This window comes from Xenopus tropicalis, chromosome 9 (genome assembly GCF_000004195.4).
Source record: "Xenopus tropicalis strain Nigerian chromosome 9, UCB_Xtro_10.0, whole genome shotgun sequence".
NCBI lineage: Eukaryota > Metazoa > Chordata > Amphibia > Anura > Pipidae > Xenopus > Xenopus tropicalis.
This window is the reverse complement of record NC_030685.2, coordinates 63654863-63673713: the sequence shown is the minus strand read 5'-3', so window position 1 is coordinate 63673713 and position 18851 is coordinate 63654863. Positions and strand designations below refer to the sequence as shown.

Genomic DNA, 18851 nt, shown 5'->3' with positions numbered 1-18851 from the left:
CAACAGTCCATACAAACAGTTAGAATTTAGGCATGGCCTGGGTCGATCAGGGGCATGGCCAGCTGCACGGTAACTAGATGAATTATTCTTTAATATGAATCCATTGTACCTAGTAAGGAGGCCCCACTGCCTAGAAGGCCCAGTTAAGCACAGGACTAAGAACCTGGACCACCTGCCTGGGGAAGACCCTGCATATGGAACCAGTTTTGGGAATGCATTCTTTCCTTATAGTCTTTGCTAAGCTGCCACTGTCCCAGGCTGGGTGACCACAACTTTACCTCCATATTTAGGACTTCTCTAGCAATATTTTTAGGGGTTTAGGGGTTTAATGGACATAGTCTGATGTTATTGTGGCATGGCTGAGAGTGACCAGTTATGGAACACTGCAGGTAAGGGGCTGTGGGAAAGAACCATTTAGTCTGCAATATTAGGATACAGCTACACCAGCACCCCCAAACTAAGTAAAATTGCCCACTTGGCACCCCGCTAAGTCCCCTTTACCTCACAGGGTTTCCTCTATAATTGCTCCCATGAGTAGGGCACATTTTGCTAAAAACCATTTCAATGTATAGCCAGCTTAAGTACCTTTGGTCCCACGCACAATCAGCCACTTCCCACGCAACCAAGCCAAGATGTCCGCAATAACTAAGCACTTTCCTGCTTTCTCAGCACAAATACATACAGTCACATGAAACTGCTCACGTTTTACTTTAATTCATTTACTTTCCTTTTGGTGTCGGTTATCATGTTAAATCTGTATCTCAACACATTCCCAGCGGCTACAAGGCAGTAATGGAAAAACCGTGTAGCGAGTGTTTCTAATGGAATGAAAAACAATAACATTTTATTTGTGCAATAAATTTGCTATAGTATTAAACCCACCAGCACAGGGCAGTTCTAATACTCTGCCTCATTGCTTCCCTGATCTAGTGGCATATGTTTATTCACGGGCTTTACTATAAATACATGTCTTTTTCAACAGGAAATATATATTTTGACAAGGAGAGTTTATCGACCATTTGCCATATCTTGATAGTAGTAAACTGCTATTAATCTTCAGCCTAATCTTGGACATGACAGTGTTCTGACCAGGGAATGAGAAGTACAGCTATAGGATCTCTCATCCACAATGTTTGGGACCTGGGGTTTTTCAGATAAGGGATCTTTCTTAAAGCTCCTAATTATCATTTAAACATGAAATAAAACCAACAGGATTGTTTTGCAACCAACATGGATTCATGCAGCATAGTAATTACAAGTACAATTTTATTATAAACAGAGAAAAAGGAAATAATTGAAAAGAATTGCCTAAAGGACAAGTCAACCCCAGAAATACATTTTGCCTAATAAAATAAAATATAATTCTAAGCAACTTTCCAGTATGAATTTATTAAACATTTTGTTATTTGTAAATGTAATTGCAATAGAAAGCAGCATTTGCTGAACTCCTGGTTGTTATTTTTAAACAATGTTGCAAAGGTCAGTCTCCTCCAGCAAGGCAGGTCTGTCAGCCTGTTGCTTGTGTTACATTGTTTCCACTGGGGCAGGGAAGAGAAAAGGACAGTAGTGCAGACCCGGATTCTTGTAATTGGCTGTTTGGGTCTCTGTGTCTTTGAAATGAAAGGTCTATTTGGAATCCCAATTCAGTTCAGGCTGCTATAGGGGGTATATTATGGGCAAAAGCAATGAGTAAAGTAAAACTGAGGTGCTTAGTGTTGTCACTTGGGCAACGTGACACAGTTTAATTGGTTTGATAAAAAAAAAAAAAGCACACCCTACTTTATGTGAGGATATTAGAATTAATTTGGGAGTTCTATTTAGCAACTGTTAATATCAGTACTAGTGATGAGCGAATCGGCAAGAACATTCGCAAAACGGTGAAAAAAAATCGCGAAATGCATTTGTTGTGCGATTTTTTTGTTGCCCGCGCTTTTTGACACAACCACGCCTTTTTTTACGTGACCACGCCCACTTTGACGCACAACAAAAAAAATTCCATGCAATGAATTTTTCCGCGGCGAATTTTCACGGAAATGCGGAAATTCGCTGCTAATCCATGCCTGGCGAAAAAATTCGCTCATCACTAACCATGCTTAGAAATGTCGTCACCCATTTTTAATGAATAACCCCCATTTTAAAATAGGTTTAAAAAGTCACCTTGGGATTCCATGATATAGAAGTACTTAGCCAGAAAATTTCATGACTTGATATGGTGGTACACTCCTCCGTGACTTGTAATATGCTTATATTTTACAGCAGTAGGGCTCATGTACAATCAATGGATGCCATAATTGGTGAATTACACCACTTAAAATCCCACACAGAACTTACCATAATGCTTGCAGCACAGGGGGCAAGGAACAGTGCACCCTGGCACAAAGGAACCCTGTACTTAATACCTTCCTTGAGATTTATGATCATAGCAGCTCATTGCTGCCCCGGGCCCATCTGTGTGTTACCCATTACACCATAGGCTAAGGCTGCACCTGTTTCTGTGCAGTTTACTAACTGGCTATAGTGAACTCACAGTGTATGGATCAGAATTTTGCATCTAACCGGTGGCTGCAATTATGCTGCAGTTCTGGTAATGGTTGTTGGATCTTGAGTTAAAACATGTGGACCTGCTCAAGTGGTTTGGACCCTTTTATTAACAAGCACTGAAAATTAAATAAACCCTTTTTTACGGCAGAATCTGCCCTACAAAACACTATGTTAACTATCAGCTTGAAACCAGTGGACAGCCAGTTGGGTCAATATCTGCCATATTTTCCAAACAAATGTAACAATAGAACATGGTATCTTAGCTTCGGGAGGCAGGAATATTTAGCCCACTGGACTGGGGATACACCTGGAGCTCTGAGGAGTTTGAAGCCCCTTTGCCAGTGAAAAAAACTTTTCAGTACATTCCTTTCTATATAATATTCCTATGATCCACTAGCAAAGGCTGTACTCTCAGGACGCAGTAACTAACACGGCCCCATACACATGCAGGGGTTCTAAATTAATGTCAAACAGGATGAAATTCAGAAAGTTCTCAGTTTGCTCCACCAAACACTGGAATAATAGTTTTAGTTGTTCTTCAACTGATGTGTTGTGTTTCTCTGGTTGATATAATGTAGTAACGTTCCTATATTAAGTGTTTCTGGACTTCTTTATGGGGTTATAGGGCTCATTTAGTGAGTGCAGGGAGGGGTGCAAAGTATAGAAACGCATTTTTTTTTTTGCACACTTTTCCAAAATGTCCTATAAGTAAAATTACCTAAATCCCATAAAGTACCTAAGTGCTTTCTGAATAAGAACTTGTGCCTGGGGTCATCATATACAGCATCTACAGTATCAAGCCCTAATCAGGTAGTAGTCATAAACCCATTAAATAGAGTACAGCCAATACAAGGTCTCCAGATTCCATTCTCTAAACATAGCAGAGTTTATCATATGTATATGAGAATGGTAAAATGACAATTGTCAAAATGTCAATAACTACAGAAACACAAAAGTCAATACTAGTCGGTCACTGTGGCATGTGGCTCTTAAGAATAAAAGTTGGCCATACACTTGTTCGGCACCCTAGGGTGGGCAATATCAGGCTTATGGATTGTTGTGCCCTAGGGCCAAATGATCAAATTACACCAATGGAGATAGGAGTGGCAGGAGCGAGGACCCCATCAATGAGCTGAAGCAGTCCCCGACCCGACTTAAAAAATTTAACCTGTCCAATCAACACCTAGACGATTTTTGGGCATATACTGGTCGGTTAAATATACAAATGGTGAAAGCTTAGAACTTGTACCTGAACCTTAATTGGTCACAGTTTCTTCTGCACTCTCCGTCAGTGTGCATCTAATCCAAATCAAGAAAAATGAAAACTGCTGACACCATGCGATTCTTTAACCTGCAGTTTTCATCTTTCTTCATTCAGATATTGGTCGCATAGGACCCTTGGGGTTCCTATATACTGGCACATAAGCCGGAAAATTGGTCTAAAGGATTTGAGTTGGCAGCTTTAATCTGCCCGTGTATAGCCATGTTTTTTGTACATGCATGTAAGAGTACATACCGTATGGCGAACCTAGTTGGCCCAAATGTGGCCGCCTTTAATGCTGTCGTCTTGCAATTTCCTTCATTCTCCCAATATCTACTCTACGCAAATCCCCAACCTTAGTATTGTAAGTAAACAAGGATATCCGATCTTACAAAGATGGTTTTATTGAGCACAAACAGCTTTAAATACATTGTTTCATACAAGTAAGAAAACAATGGGTTCATGAATATGATATATCAAAGGTTTCGTGGACAGTTTGCATAATGGCACAATAACAAAAGGAAATGTCTTCAGGTAATAAGACACATGTGGAAGTACGCTACTGCCTAAAAACAACTGGTATATTACCTACGTCCTAAAAATACTACATTATCTGGTCAGGAACAGCACTTTAAAGTCTTATTATTATTAATGAGAAATTCCTTCAATTTTGGTAGCACCATTAAAAAGCTTTTACCAGCGGCTAATCTAGGAATACATGTCACATAGCATGGACAGCCAATGGCAATGTAGCTGAAGGCCAACACCCGCCTCCGGGAGGCCCAACCCATAGAGCTGCTGGAAAGCTGCAACTTCCAGGATACCACAGACTGCTGAAGGCACCTTAGGGAAGTCCAAACTATGGAGCTACAACTCCCAGCATAAGGTGAGTAAGGAAAGTTCAACTTTGAGGGCAACGGCTGTTGGTGTTGAGTTCTAGATTACTAAAAGCTGGATAACCACAGGTATGACATCCCTGATATAATCCTTTTGCCCCTCCTTTTTTTTTGCCCATTCTTTTTTTTAAGAAAGAAATGCGTTGTCCTTACTGATCCTGCAGAGGATGACGGGCACCACCTATTGACTGTTAGTGCCATAGAGAAAGAAGCGTCCATCCCTTATTTTGGTGCTCTTCCAGCAGCAAATGGATCGGAAATTAAATCAGTGCAAAATTGAAACCATTCTTTGAGCTCTGCTTATCAAAGGCAGAATTGGGGTGCATGGATTATACCCCAATAATTTTCTTGGTCGATGCATTCTCATACACATAAGTTCTGTATACAACACACTTAGACAAGACCTTGATACTTACGGAGCAAGTTCATCCATCTGATTCGCCCAAATGTAAATTTGTCCCTTTTTTTGTGTGTGTGTTTTTTTGTGCTGGCTTCTTGGGAAACGTCTTTGCGATCACATAAATAGGCAAGTTTCCTACATTCACGCATAGGTTAAACCACTGCATCAAAGGGCGTGTAAAGGAGCCAGGTCTGCAGATCACACAACTGCGTGTGTCCAAGGCAATTCTAACTTTGATAAATCTCAGCGTTTGAGTCTAGGATTTCACAGCATATTAAATAAGTAAGGCTTTATAGATGAGAAGTCACAATACAAGAACAATGTTTAGGTGGAGGAAATGCTGCTTTGGATGGGTCTGAAATGCATTTAATGGATTATACCAAATGCTGTAATATGCTGACGACATGCTGTCTTACAAACTGCAGCCTTAAGATGAGAAAATGGAGAGATCAGTCTATTAGCTTTCCCTAATGGACTCGTCGGGCTCTAAAAGCTGCTGTTTTTTCAAACAAACCATCTTAATTCTCTCTCTGATATGTTCTGCAGTGGAGGCCATGTCACTTGGAGTTCCAAAATACTGTTCAGTCCTATAACAAAACAAAAAATAGAAACAAATGTATTTATATATATATCTGTGGGAGGGAAGGGATCTTGTAACCAGTGCCTGCCCATAGGTAACATAATGTAAGGGGGCTCCTCTTTGGTCTCCAGCAATACTGGATGTGCCTGAACCTTTAGGAGACCAGCAACCTTAGAGAAGTTAAGGAATAGGGACCCTGTGAACGAGGTAAAGGCAGCAGATAGGCATGATGCTTTAGGCTGGCTCAGAAGGTATAGCATCCTCGCCACTGAGAATTAGTGCAGAGTTAGAAGTCCCTGGGTACAACTGCCCAAGTGTAGGGGGCCACAGTCTAGAAATGAACTCAAAACACAAACACAATTGCAGAGGTGCGGTTGTTATTGTGGTGCCTTAAAAAACACTGAATTGGTTAATTCAAATCCCTGCATGAGTTCCTGGATGAGCCTATTCCTTTTTGGGAGGAATATGTGGCAGGTACTCCAATACCCATGTAGGCATACATAGTTCTTGCAGATAATGCTCAGGTCAGAAGTGAACTAAAGACTAAATAAATGCTAACAATGTTGAGGTCCATATCAGCATCATACAGCTAAAATCATTGTTTAAATCAGCATCAACATGCAGCCAGTAGGTAAATAAAATAAAGAACAACATGGCATACCCATCGGGATATATTACAGGCACTGTTAATCTGTCCAGCACAGATTTCCCAACAGCTTCAACCTCATCAAACTGTTCAAAATCCATCACTGTCTCACCAAGATCTGGGCATTCTTGTAAAATCTGAAAAAAAGGGAAAGTAAAAAAGAGGTTTCAGATATTTTGTATCTTTATTGACTTAAAAGAGTATTGTCTCCCACCTCCTCACTGACATAGGCCGCAGTGAAACCCCAGCACCCATTGCTTCCCACAGGCATGAGCATGGACTCATATCAGGGGCTAATGTCTGCTGGTGTGGCACTAGCATGAATGAGCCTAATCAGTTGTTCCAAACCAAAGAACAGAAAAGGATACAAATACTGCTACCAGTTGCAATTACATTTACCAATAACTTTAAACTACTGAAACTTTTTTAATGAATATACATTGGAATGTGGCTGAGAATTACATTTTCTATTATTATGCAAAAAATTGGTTTCGGAAGGAGACCCCGTTTAAGCTTTTACAGACATAATTAGGAGACATAACGGCACATTACCATTTGTTGCCCGTATATTTTCTTACAATGAACACAATTACAATAAAGAATATTAATAAATACCAGAACAAATGTTATTGATATGTAAATATATTCCAAAGGCTAACATTTCCTTCAGTTCTTTGCGTCTCTGGAAAAAGAGGCAAATATATGCTTGTTCTCCGATGGAGCACACTAGCTAGAAATTCTACAAAATATGTATGTGACCTTTAAATGAATGGAAGCATTTGTGTGCGGGTCAAATGCAAATACAGCCAACCTTTTCGGCATTTGAATGAAATGCAAGAGCCATTTCCAGCCGGTGAACTCTCTCCTCCGAGGTTATCGTGAACTGTTTCCACACTCTGTTAAGTTTGGGGAGCGTGTCCCCAGATGACCTTGATGTACATCTAAGTGACTGACACAGTACAACGGTGGCTTGCAGTAACTGTCGCCCGTAATCATACGTACTCTGTAAAGCAGAACACAGGCAAATGGATATTATTCAGTCGGACTGGACCTCTTAGGGCCCACCACAGAACCAAACATCTAACGCCCACTCTATGCGCCATTAGATATAAAATTCTCTAAATTATACCTGTATTACACATTTCTATGGCAGAAATAAGAAAGCTGATACATTTGTTATACAGGGGGGCTCACAGGGAGATTCCCTAATTTTCAGAAAGGCCAGTCTGACCCATGTGCATAAATCAGTTGACTCACCAGTGGAGACATTAGGTTTGGGTGCCAAGGACCCAAACTCCACAGCCAGGGGAGACCATATAGACGGAGAAGGGCAAGCACACAGTATATCCAATGTTGACAGGTTAATATAAAATAATTCATCGCTATTAAGTATATTACATGTCCATAAAAAATCCCAATGCATTTCGGATTGTTAACGTATGGTTAAGGTTTTTTTTTATATACATGTAATTTACTTAATAAAGATAGATTCGTTATTTTATAATAACCTGATTAATTGAGTGCCTGCCCTTCTTTTTGTGTATATGTACTTACAAGAAAGGTCAAATAAATAGCAGATTTTGGCAAAATGTTTGCTCACAGTTACAATGCAAGCCAACTTTCAGACTAGGGAATACATTGCTAAAACGCACTCTTCTGTTGCTCTTCATGCTTCTGGCTGGGATATACTCTTGTGCACTGCCTCTGCATTCTATTCTGCTCTGACGGACAGGAGACATTGTGATCTGAACGCAGCAATGTCTCCTTCCTGTCAGAACAGCACTCATGGTATGCGGAGTACAAGCTGTACCCCAACACAGAGCGACTATTTCCCCCCCAAACACTCTTTTCCCTTTCCTGTATTTTATGTCATTTGAGATGAGGATTTCAATGCTGCCATCAGTTTAGTGCTGCTGATACAAATAGTATAAGTGTATTAAGCATTCAGCATTTACCTGGGCTACATCAACAAACTTTCTGTGCTTTTCCAAAAGGATTTTGGTCTCTTGACTATCATCGCCAAGTCGAATATGAGTTTTAAGTAAGGCATCCAGCAATTCATTTAACCAGTCTACTGCCTAGGAACCATAGAAGGGAAATGACAAACACAGGACATTATACCACCAAACCTTTGCTTGAGCTTTAGTTACACACACATTAAGAAACCTGTCTGTCCTGCTAGGATCCCCATTTACTGACGTCACCTCACCATAAACCATTTAAAGGGGAACTCCACCCGAACACAACTTAAGCTTTTTAAAAAGTAAACATAATTTTTAGCAAGTTTGCAAAACACATCAATTTAAAATACGTAGGCTTTTCATGATTTTTAATGTAATAATATGGTTTGGAACAGCTACCTAAGCCTGGCCCCCTGTTCTCAAACATGTAATATAATGTAAATGTAGTCAACTGTCCTCAGCCCAAATTCTCCAAATTCCCTGCACATGTGATGTCAATAAGGAAAGGAACATCACAGTGCAATGCATTGTGGGGTTTGTAGTTCCTGCATGCTGTTTGTAAGATTTGGAGTTGTTTTGTAACATCAGTGTTTTAGTCCCTCCTTCCCTGCCACAATTTCAAATGAGGCAGAAAGACAACTGCTTCGCAGCTGGATTTCAGCATATAAAAATGGTATTTATTCATACTTTTTTTAAGAACAGATTACAGTGATTGGTATATAAGGGTTTCTGTGTTGTGTGGGGCTCTATAACAAATTTTGATTCGGAAGCCCTTTAATATACAAAATAAAACAAAAGGGTTTCTAGTTTCCAGAATCATGTACAATGCATATGTTGATGTTACTATATGTAAAATGCAACCAACCAAATGAGAGAATCTTTCTGCGCATGGCAAGCTTAAGTTTTAATTGATTTTGAGGGATACATTGGTAGATAACAGTTTACTCTGTATCCATCATCAGGAAAGCATTTTTGTAAAAAGGTGTCACATACCTGAGCTGCATCTTCCTCACATTTAAATAGCTGAACCATCTGTAGCATTTTTAACCTTCGGACATCTACCATATCTTCACACCTGGGAAAGGCAAAGGCATGCAATGAACAGGAGCTAATGCACAGGATATATACTACCACATTATCAAAAAAAAAGTTGTGACACTGGGGAAGAGGTAATGCAAGACAGTGGGAAACATGTCCCTGTCCCAATTATTATATATAATTATATATATATATATATATATATATATATATATATATATATATATATATATATATATATATATATATATATATCCTTCTATATATAGAAGCCTAGCTCAGAAGGCATTGCCTAGTAAAGCCAAATATTCGTAAATAGAACAAAATAACTAATATGTCCTTTTTTTCATGTTTATTCCCCATAGGGGCCCACCTAATGCTAAGGGCCCTTTCTAACCCCTTCCCAATATAATTAAAATCACCCTAATTATAATACATATAAAAGATAAAAAGTATTGACATTCCAAAGGTATTGGCAGATAAAATATAGTTCTGATAGGAAATGGCCTTATATGGTGTGAGGGTACAACAGAGGTATGTTACATCGTTAGCATTTAATGATTTTATAGTGGCCCCTTGTTAAAGGAGACATATTGGATAAATGGGAAACCCCCAACCCGTAGGCAATTATGAATAATATCCGGTGCTGGTTTCCCTTTGGGCTAAACATTAACCCTATCTGTAACAATGGCCCCTTTATTGGAGCTCCCTATAGATCCTCTCGCTTCTCCGTCCGAGTTTGAAATGAAGAGTGGGCGTGTCCTAACGGTCCCTGCCAGAAGCACAGTAGGAGGGGGAGAGCCAATCACAGCCCTGCACTCACACAAGCACAGACAGGCTTCAGTTCCCTATCAGGTCAGCCAAGCTGCTGATTGGTTCCTATCTTACAGTGCAGGGTACGGAGGGCCGCCGGCTCCCCGGCTCATCCAGAGAATTCAGCCAGCAGGAAGTGGAACAGATGGGCGGGGCTAGTGGGGTTTTGGTGGAATTTCTCAATAAATCAGTCTGAAACACAACTTTTTTAAGCACAATCCTTCTATATCTAGAGGAGTATAATTCCCTGGTACATTCATAATTTTTATAGGATATGTCTCCTTTAAATATCCCCCAACAGTTCCTGTAGGTAATATAGCACAGAAACATTGAGAGGTAACTTATTTGTTGCTCACTTCAGAAAATCAGGTTTGTAGGGTTTCTTTATATAAAACTTACCGCTGTTTCCTTAATTGCATATCTTCCATTATACCTTGGATATGATCCACGTTATCTTTGTTTTCAGTGGAGACATCTTTGCCATAAGCCCAAGATGCCTGGTTGGTAATCTGATCTAGAAGCCCTTGACCTTTCTCACGTAAGCCCTGGAGGCCTGTGTCTAAAAACAATAAAAAGAGAAACTGAGACGAGCGTACAGTGCGGTGTGGCCAAATGCATTTCTGGCATATGCTCTGGGGTGGGGGGAATGTGTCAGTAGGGACGAGCTATCAGCTATGATCACTGAAAATTTGGATAAAGTTAAATGCACTTTACCATTACTACCAATATTATGCAATGCCAGTGGCAGCTCTGGGACCACAGACTCAGATGGAAAGCCAAAGCACACACCACCCTGCAATCATTTAATGCACAACTTGAGGAGGATGGGAATGGCTCACACATGGAACCTAAAGGCTATGGCACACAATACATTCTTATTGTGATAATCTGCACACTGACCATAATGGGAAGTACAGCTAGCCGCTGAAACCCTGCAACTGTTACCCAAAATTACTACACTGTTGTGTGTTTCTAAATAACAGTCATGGTTCCTAAGCTACTCACATCACAGCCCACTGTATCAGTTACAATGACATACTGTAGTGCCATCCAACTATGCAGTGGGAAGATAAATATTTCAGATACCAAATACTTGAGGACCATATTATATTAAAATTACTATGCTATTAAGCAAAGCTAGGGCAATAAAAATCCCTGGGAAGGCCACATGAAGTTTCCGGGTCTCTGTCCTCTTTCAATTATTTTCCTTTAAAAAAACGAAAATGCTATATACATACATTGTGATGATTATTATTATAATTAATATATGATTATTATATAAGATTATTATTATGATAGCACCATCTTAGTCATAAACAGATTTCACTGAACTAGAGAAAACTATTAAGGTATAGCATGCAATTTGGCATGGATTTTTGTAGCCTGCACTTTACACAATGTAGGGTTGCATGTGGTAAGTACTCCCTGCACCTTGCACTCATTGGTGCTATGTAGCTTCTGTATTTGAATGAAGAGAAGCTATAGGGTGAAAACCAAGGGGATATGGATATATCACCCCCTGCCCATCTCTTTGTAAATAAAAGTGGCCATACACAAGCCGATTTCAGCTTATCTGCCCGTGTATGGGCACAAGCAATGGGCCTCTCTAACTGACATCTGGCCTAAAAATCATCCAGATTTCGATCGGACAGGTCTATGCCTATGCCTGCCATTTTAATCCGACTATTTGGCCCCAGGGCCAAACAATCGAATTAGCCCAATATCACCCACCGTAGGCATAGGTAACCCATGACAGGAAGCAACTTGACACCCTCTGGCCTTCATAACAGAGCATTCTATTGTTCATCCTGATAGCAGATTACATGTGGGTGTAAAGGCATACGGCAGTTGGCCCAATGGGGCCCATTGGGACCCTACTGTTGCTCATTCTGCAGCTCACGACTCCTTACCAACACTTTTAAGCTTCTCCTCGAGCAGTTTTAATGTTTGTTGGATGGCTGCTCCGTCTGTAGGGGCCACATCAACACAGAGCATCCCCAGGAGCCCATCCAGCTGCTGCGACAACTAAAAGAAATGAAGATTTACATATTAAAATATATGATGCACTATGCTCTTGGTCTGCGCACTGTAAGCTCCTTACTTTGGAAATACCATTAGAGTAAAGCAGCAAAAAATCCAGAAGCAAAGACACAGAATTAGGGTGAGTCAAACTAGCACACAGATATGGGAGGGGAGCCTGCCTATGTGGGATTATATACTTACTTATATATATATATATATATATATACTTTATTTTTAGTAATGTAATGTTTTAACCACTTACAAACCCTTGCAAAGTGCTGTGCACATAATTGTTACTATTTCTCCCAGAATGCAACACAACAAATAGCCAATATCAGTATGAGATGGTTAGATTTTAAAATATAATACTTCAAGAACTGGAATAAAGACTTTGCTTTTGCTTTGCTATTATTTCTATTGCTAGTGGTCTTAGGCTAATGCGACACAGGGCTGATTCTGGGCCTTTGGATAAACGCTGGTACTTCCCTGTTTCTGCGCTTGGTACCATTACATCAGCCTCAGTGCAGGCAAACAAAGCGGATTTTGCCACCAAAATGCACAAGTACGCATTTCAGGGCTAAATCTGCTCCATGACCCTCCACCCACTCCAGGTGCAGGCACAGGGAAAGGCTGATGCCGGTGTAGTTGCTGATTCTAGGCCTGCATATATCTGCTGGCCGAGAATAAGCCCAATGTGACATTAGCCTTACATACAGTGTTCTATAAGATGAAGTAAGAGCGATTATCTGAATGGATCAGTTACATTTACTGCATTGCTGCTTGGGATGCCTCTAGCGGCTTTATTATTATAAAAGCTTGAGTAAAAAAACAAAACAAAAAAAAAAAAAAGTGTTTTATAATAAAAAGGGGTGATAAAATTGCACTGATCCCACCCGCACTTACATCTTGGGCAACGCTGTGAAAGTCAAGCGCAGTCTGAAGTAGGTTTTGCCTGAACTCCAGCTGGCTAGCCTGTCGGTAGCACACATCGCTGAGCCGCTGCTGTAAGGTTTTTAGTTCTACCAGATCTTCCTCATCACCAGCATTGAGAAGTGCCGCTATCTGCTGATTCAGTTCCACGTACACAGCAAACCATTCCTAGGGATGCAAGAAAAGAAATGTGACTTTCGAATGTATGAGCTTATTGGAATAAACCCAGGGAGAGTGCCCATGGGCTTTAAATGGAGTGCCAGTCACAGTTATGATGACAAAGTCTGGCCCCTCAGTCTGGCTTTGGTACAGCACTGAATGCCAACCGCAGCACGGCGTGAAGGAGAAAAGCCTTTGTCTTCTGTAACATCCACTAATTAACCTACTGTAAAAGTGATTTGGTATTAAACTGGCACTACAGTCACCCATTTCTTTGTCTGAATCCTTTCGTCTCCATTCGCATTGTAGGATTGTCTGTTTAGACAAATAATTTAGATAAGCAGCCAAAACAGAAAAACATTTGATTTGGAAGACGTTCCTACTGTTAATTTACTCAGTGTCACATTCTTACAGGAATCCCAGGAACAAACAGAATAGAATAAAAGGACTATTAATAAGAATGGAATCTAATAGGCAAAACAAATGTGCATTTGTCTGTTAGTTTGCATTTGCATCTGACCTGCATGCTCACAAATGAACTAAACAGTTATGTCCCATGTGGCCTCCTCTAAAAACACTGACTAACTAAGAGAGCTGAAAGCAGGAAGTAGTGTTCTGGCTATTACATTAGACATCTGCCTGCTCCAGCACATATAGATATATACATTTTTGCCTAATTAACTACCGTATATACTCGAGTATAAGCCGAGTTTTTCAGCACAAAAAATGTGCTCAAAAAGTAAGTCTCGGCTTATACTCGAGTATACCTTCCCTCCTACCTACCTACCTCCACTTGTGTCTGCCCTGCCGGCACGCTGTAACGCACATATGTTAGTTCACTTGTTTGTGCGCCTGTCAGCCGCACGTACCGTATTACACCGGTTCCTGCACCTTTCCTCAGAGCGCAAGTAAGTTCAAATAAACCATACTTTCTGCACATACGCTGTCTGACAGCGAGACAGCGAGGAAATGCCTGCTCAGAATGCAGGCCATGTGTGCATGGCGTCTTGTTCGTAGGATGCACGGGGATGCTCGCGGTGCGCTTAAGCGCCGAATTCGCCACTGCGACGAGTAGTTCTGTGGCCGTGGAATGTTCAGCGGTGCGTTGGGGGTGCGACAGCATGCATGTAATGTGTTTACCTGCCTGTTACATGGGGAGCGGGGATGCATACGTGTGCTTAAAATCACTAGGCTACACCAACTGTCAACTTTAAGGGTCTGTAAGTCTGGGTAAATGAGACCCAGCCCACTGTACAGCTGCACAGATTTGCAGGATCAAGTTACCAGGTATATTCATATGGATCAGGTTCTATTGCTTCCCTGAGGTAGTACATTGCTCTCTAAGTTGACAGTACAAAAGTTTATAATTTCTGGTTAATGAATTTTGTTCATAAAAGAACCATGTTTGTTTTAAAGTTGGGAATATTTTTGCAGTGACGAGTAGTCCTACAGTGCCCGGCATGGTATGTGGCTATACTGTGGGCTATACTGTGGGCTATACCGGGTGCCTGTAGTTGTGTGTGTGGTGCCGGGTGCCTGTGTGTAGTTGTGTGTGGTGCCGGGTGCCTGTGTGCAAAAATGTAGCAATTAAATTGAGATATTAACCTGTACAACCTTGCATGTGGTTATCTTATGTTGGATGTGCCTCATTTTCCAGGCCATACCTTGTGTTTATTAATATGGTAGTCATGTAAGCACTTGTGAGTGTCCTTTTATTAAATAATTTGATTATTGAAACTTAGCAGTAGCGGCTGCATTTCCCACCCTAGTCTTATACTCGAGTCAATAAATTTTTCCAGTTTTCTTAGGTAAAATTAGGTACCTTGGCTTATATTCGGATCGGCTTATACTCGAGTATATACGGTATATTGAAAAAATGTTTTTATTTTGTGCAGTCTATCTATTTACCCAGTTTCATTTTTACACTGAACTGGTTTTTAAGATTTTATATCAGTTTGTCAAATAAGAGTGAGTGGCCTTCCTATTTCTAGTGGTTGTTGCATGTTCCACTGCTCTGAAGCTGCTACAAGCAATGTATGTCCAAGGCCAGAAGGGACAAAGTAATCACAAACGAACAGTAACATTAAGAAATTAAAGTGTTTTATATACATTTATATATATGGTACTGTTTCCCCGCACTGGTAAAACTGATGTGTTTGCTTCAGACACACTACTATAGTTTATATAAATAAGGGGCTGTGAATGAAGCTGGAAAAAGGAAAAGGTTACATAGCAGGTAACAGATAAGCTTTGCTTTTATAAAGCTTGTCTGTTATCTGCTATGTAACCAGTGCCATTTAGCCATTTATGGCTGCCCCCATGGCTACGTAGCCGTAGTTTATATAAACTATAGCAAACACACACCTTTTAGGGCTCTGGCACACGGGAAGATTAGTTGCCCACGACAAATCTCCCTGTTTGCGGGCGACTAATCTCCCCGAATTGCCATCCCACCGGCGACAATGTAAGTCGCCGGTGGGATGGCAACTGATGGCAACTTGGGGAGATTAGTCACCCGCGAACAGGGAGATTTGTCGTGGGTGATTAATCTCCCCATGTGCCAGAGCCCTTACTAGTACAGGGCAGCAGCACATTCTATTTTAATTACTTCCATACACTATTTTTTTTTTTTGCTGTTACTGTCCCTTTAGAGTTCAGTAACTACTTTGTATCAGGTTGGCAAACCCACAGCACAACAAACTGCCATTGCAACAAACATCCATTTTCAGTGCTTTTACACTTACTTATAGGGATGCACCGAACCCAGTTCTTTGGGTTCGGCCTCCCCCTCCCGCCCCGCAACGGATTTAGCCGAATATCGAACCAAATCTGAATTAGCATAAAAAAATCGCTGTGCGCACAGCAAAAAGATTCCCCCTCCCTAACATTTAACCCTTTTGAATGCTAATTTCTGCTAATTAGGATTCGGATTCGGTTCAGCCAGGACTGTGGATTAGGCCAAAACCGAACCCTGCCAAAAAAGGCAGAATCCTGGCCAAATACTAAACCGAATCCTGGATTCGGTGAATCCCTACTTACTTATAATTAATTATTGGCTCCATGCTATAAAGCATATTAAGCCCACATAATAAACTGAGGCTCTGACACAAGGTTATCACATGTGTGTATTATGCAAGTGCATGATCAATAAATCTATCTTATATAACAATGTAATCCACAGAAGCAGGGTGTATTTTCCCTTTAAGAACATAAACTGTCCCTTTTGCAGTAAAAGGCCTTCTTTCCATTAGAATACCTATTTCATGCCTCACCTGCCTGTATGAAATATATTAGGGCCCATTTCATTTTAAAAACAACACAAAAAATGGAAGTTGCACTTTATAATGTGTTTGCATAGAATATCAATGGGCGGCTGGTGTGAAAGGTAATGTAAGTAATGCATTCTGCATGAAGCCCGGTACGAATGACGGATTCGCAAACTGTGGTAATGCAGTGCCACCTGCTGTGCTGGCTAGGAATATAATGAACCTAAAGGGATGGGAGAACACTGTAGAATAGAATATTAGCAAGGCATTGCATTACATTTCTCTTCATTAACGTTCGACTATTCATTTCCCCATAGCACTTTACAGGCGATAGCTAGATAATCTGCTCGATTACAGGGGATACATATAGCTCTTTAGTGGACACACCTGGCAGCAGGCTAAATGGGGACTTTTTTTTTTTTTTTGCATTACATTTTTCTTGCATCCTCAAATAGAAATGCTACAAGCATAGCATTTTAAAGGCCATGTAAAGTTCACATAAGGAGAAGGAAAGCCATTTTGGCATTTTACTGCCAACAGATTTGCCACATTAGTGCCACCTAGAATAATATATTTATTCTGCAGAAAGCATTACCATACCTGAGTAAACAGCTGTAGAAGCTTCCCCCATTTGCCTAAAACAGCGCTGCCATTTTAAGTAGCTTCCTGCTGCAGCTCTAACCCTTACAGCTGAGAGTACACATTCCCCTAAGCGTGTGGGGAGGGAGTTCTTAGCATTCGTGTAGGAGAGGGGAGAGAGCTGTGCAGACTCTGGCCCAGGGAATTATGGATGTTTCTGAGAGGAAGTCAGACACCGGAACAAAATGTTTACAAAAAAGGAGACAAGAAATCCTGAGGACTTAGTGCAGCCTTTCTGTGAGTGTTTATTGTTGTATTTACATAGACCTTTCTGATAAAGTTTACTTAGTTTTTACCTTTTCTTCTCATTTAATAGCATTACAGTTATTTAGTATTTTAGTTACTTAGTATTAGTATTTAGTACTATTAGTGCTATTTTTTGCAATGATGGTTATGGCTTATGAAACAATGTAGCAAACTAGTCTTGGCTGAAGGAGAGCTGACTTCTCCCACAATGCTCCAAAAGTCAGAACCATGAGTACAAAAAGGGACATACAAATACTGCATTCAACTTCAGTTATGTCTACTTATAACATTAAAAGATGGCAGATGGCTCTCGTATTCCTTAAAGGGGTTGTTAACCTTAAATTAACTTTTTGTATGATGTAAAGAATGATATTCTAACACAATCTGCAATTAGTCTTTTTGATATTTGTGGTTTTTGAATTAATTAGCTTTTTGTTTAGACGTTCTCCAGTTTGGAATTTCTGCAGCTAACATAGTTAACTTAAAGATGAACTAGCCCTTTAAATCGTAAACCTGATGAAGATCCTAAATGGGGTTGAAACCACAGTGTTCTAGGTTTTCTATAAAATTACTGCCAACTCAGAATATGTAAACTGTTCTAATTCGATGCAGAAGTCGATACATGTCTTTTCTTAGTTTCTAAAGAACATATCCCCTGTGTTTCACTAACATCAGCTTTTATAATTGAAATAATAGTTACTAACATTCTACATTTCATGCTGCTGTATTAACTGATGTAAATCATTGTAAAAAGTTTTAAAGAAAAAAGGAAACTAAAAAATTTGCCATTTCTGGTGTATTACCAAACAACTGAACTGAAAAAAAATTTGTTTGCGAGGTGCACTGCCCCTTTAAGGCCTAATACTGCTCGGCAAAGTGGCAAATCTTTATACATAAATCCTTTGACATCAATATCTGTGTTGTGTGGAAAGGCAGAGAAAATCCCTTACGCTGTGCTGACTCTCAATCTCTTCATGCTTCTGTTGCAAGGCCTGCGACGCTCTGATTGAGTCTCCGATCCCCCACTGCGTTCGGAGCTGTTCTGAACCCGGCCCTTCCAGCCAGTTGACAACCTGTACACAGAAAAAGGAGCAGTAACATGATGAAAAATGCTTCCTTACCGACAATATGCATTTGCCAGAGCAGGATAGCACTTAGTCTGGGGGTGGGTTATATTATATATATATATAAAATCTGTGGGGCCATGTCAGAGAAATGCAATTGTAACCTCCAACATCAGCTCCAAAAGGCAAGAAAGTCCGCTCTGCTGCATCTGAGCTCCCTTCTTACGTTCATTACCACAGCGAAAAGAACTACAGGCCTATCCCAGCAAAGTCCATGGAAATCAGGTCTGGACTGGACCTCTGCAACCCCCCCTCCACCAGTCAACTAAATAGTGACTGTCTAAAACTCTATGGCATCTTACAGCAGCCCCTCTGGCATTTGCCAGAAT

General features: G+C 40.5%; 1 protein-coding gene across 1 annotated transcript in view; it reads right to left on the bottom strand.

Moving 5' to 3' along the window:
- Positions 1-4183: 4183 nt before the first annotated feature.
- The window catches only part of sestd1 (SEC14 and spectrin domain containing 1), a 92491-nt gene continuing 77823 nt past the window's right edge, over positions 4184-18851 (bottom strand). Inside the window, 9 exon segments of the mRNA NM_001011359.1 lie at positions 4184-5685; positions 6340-6461; positions 7136-7327; positions 8280-8402; positions 9279-9360; positions 10536-10695; positions 12047-12161; positions 13062-13256; positions 18349-18471. Of these exon segments, the coding sequence (NP_001011359.1) occupies positions 5556-5685; positions 6340-6461; positions 7136-7327; positions 8280-8402; positions 9279-9360; positions 10536-10695; positions 12047-12161; positions 13062-13256; positions 18349-18471 (1242 nt within the window). The 3' untranslated portion in view covers positions 4184-5555.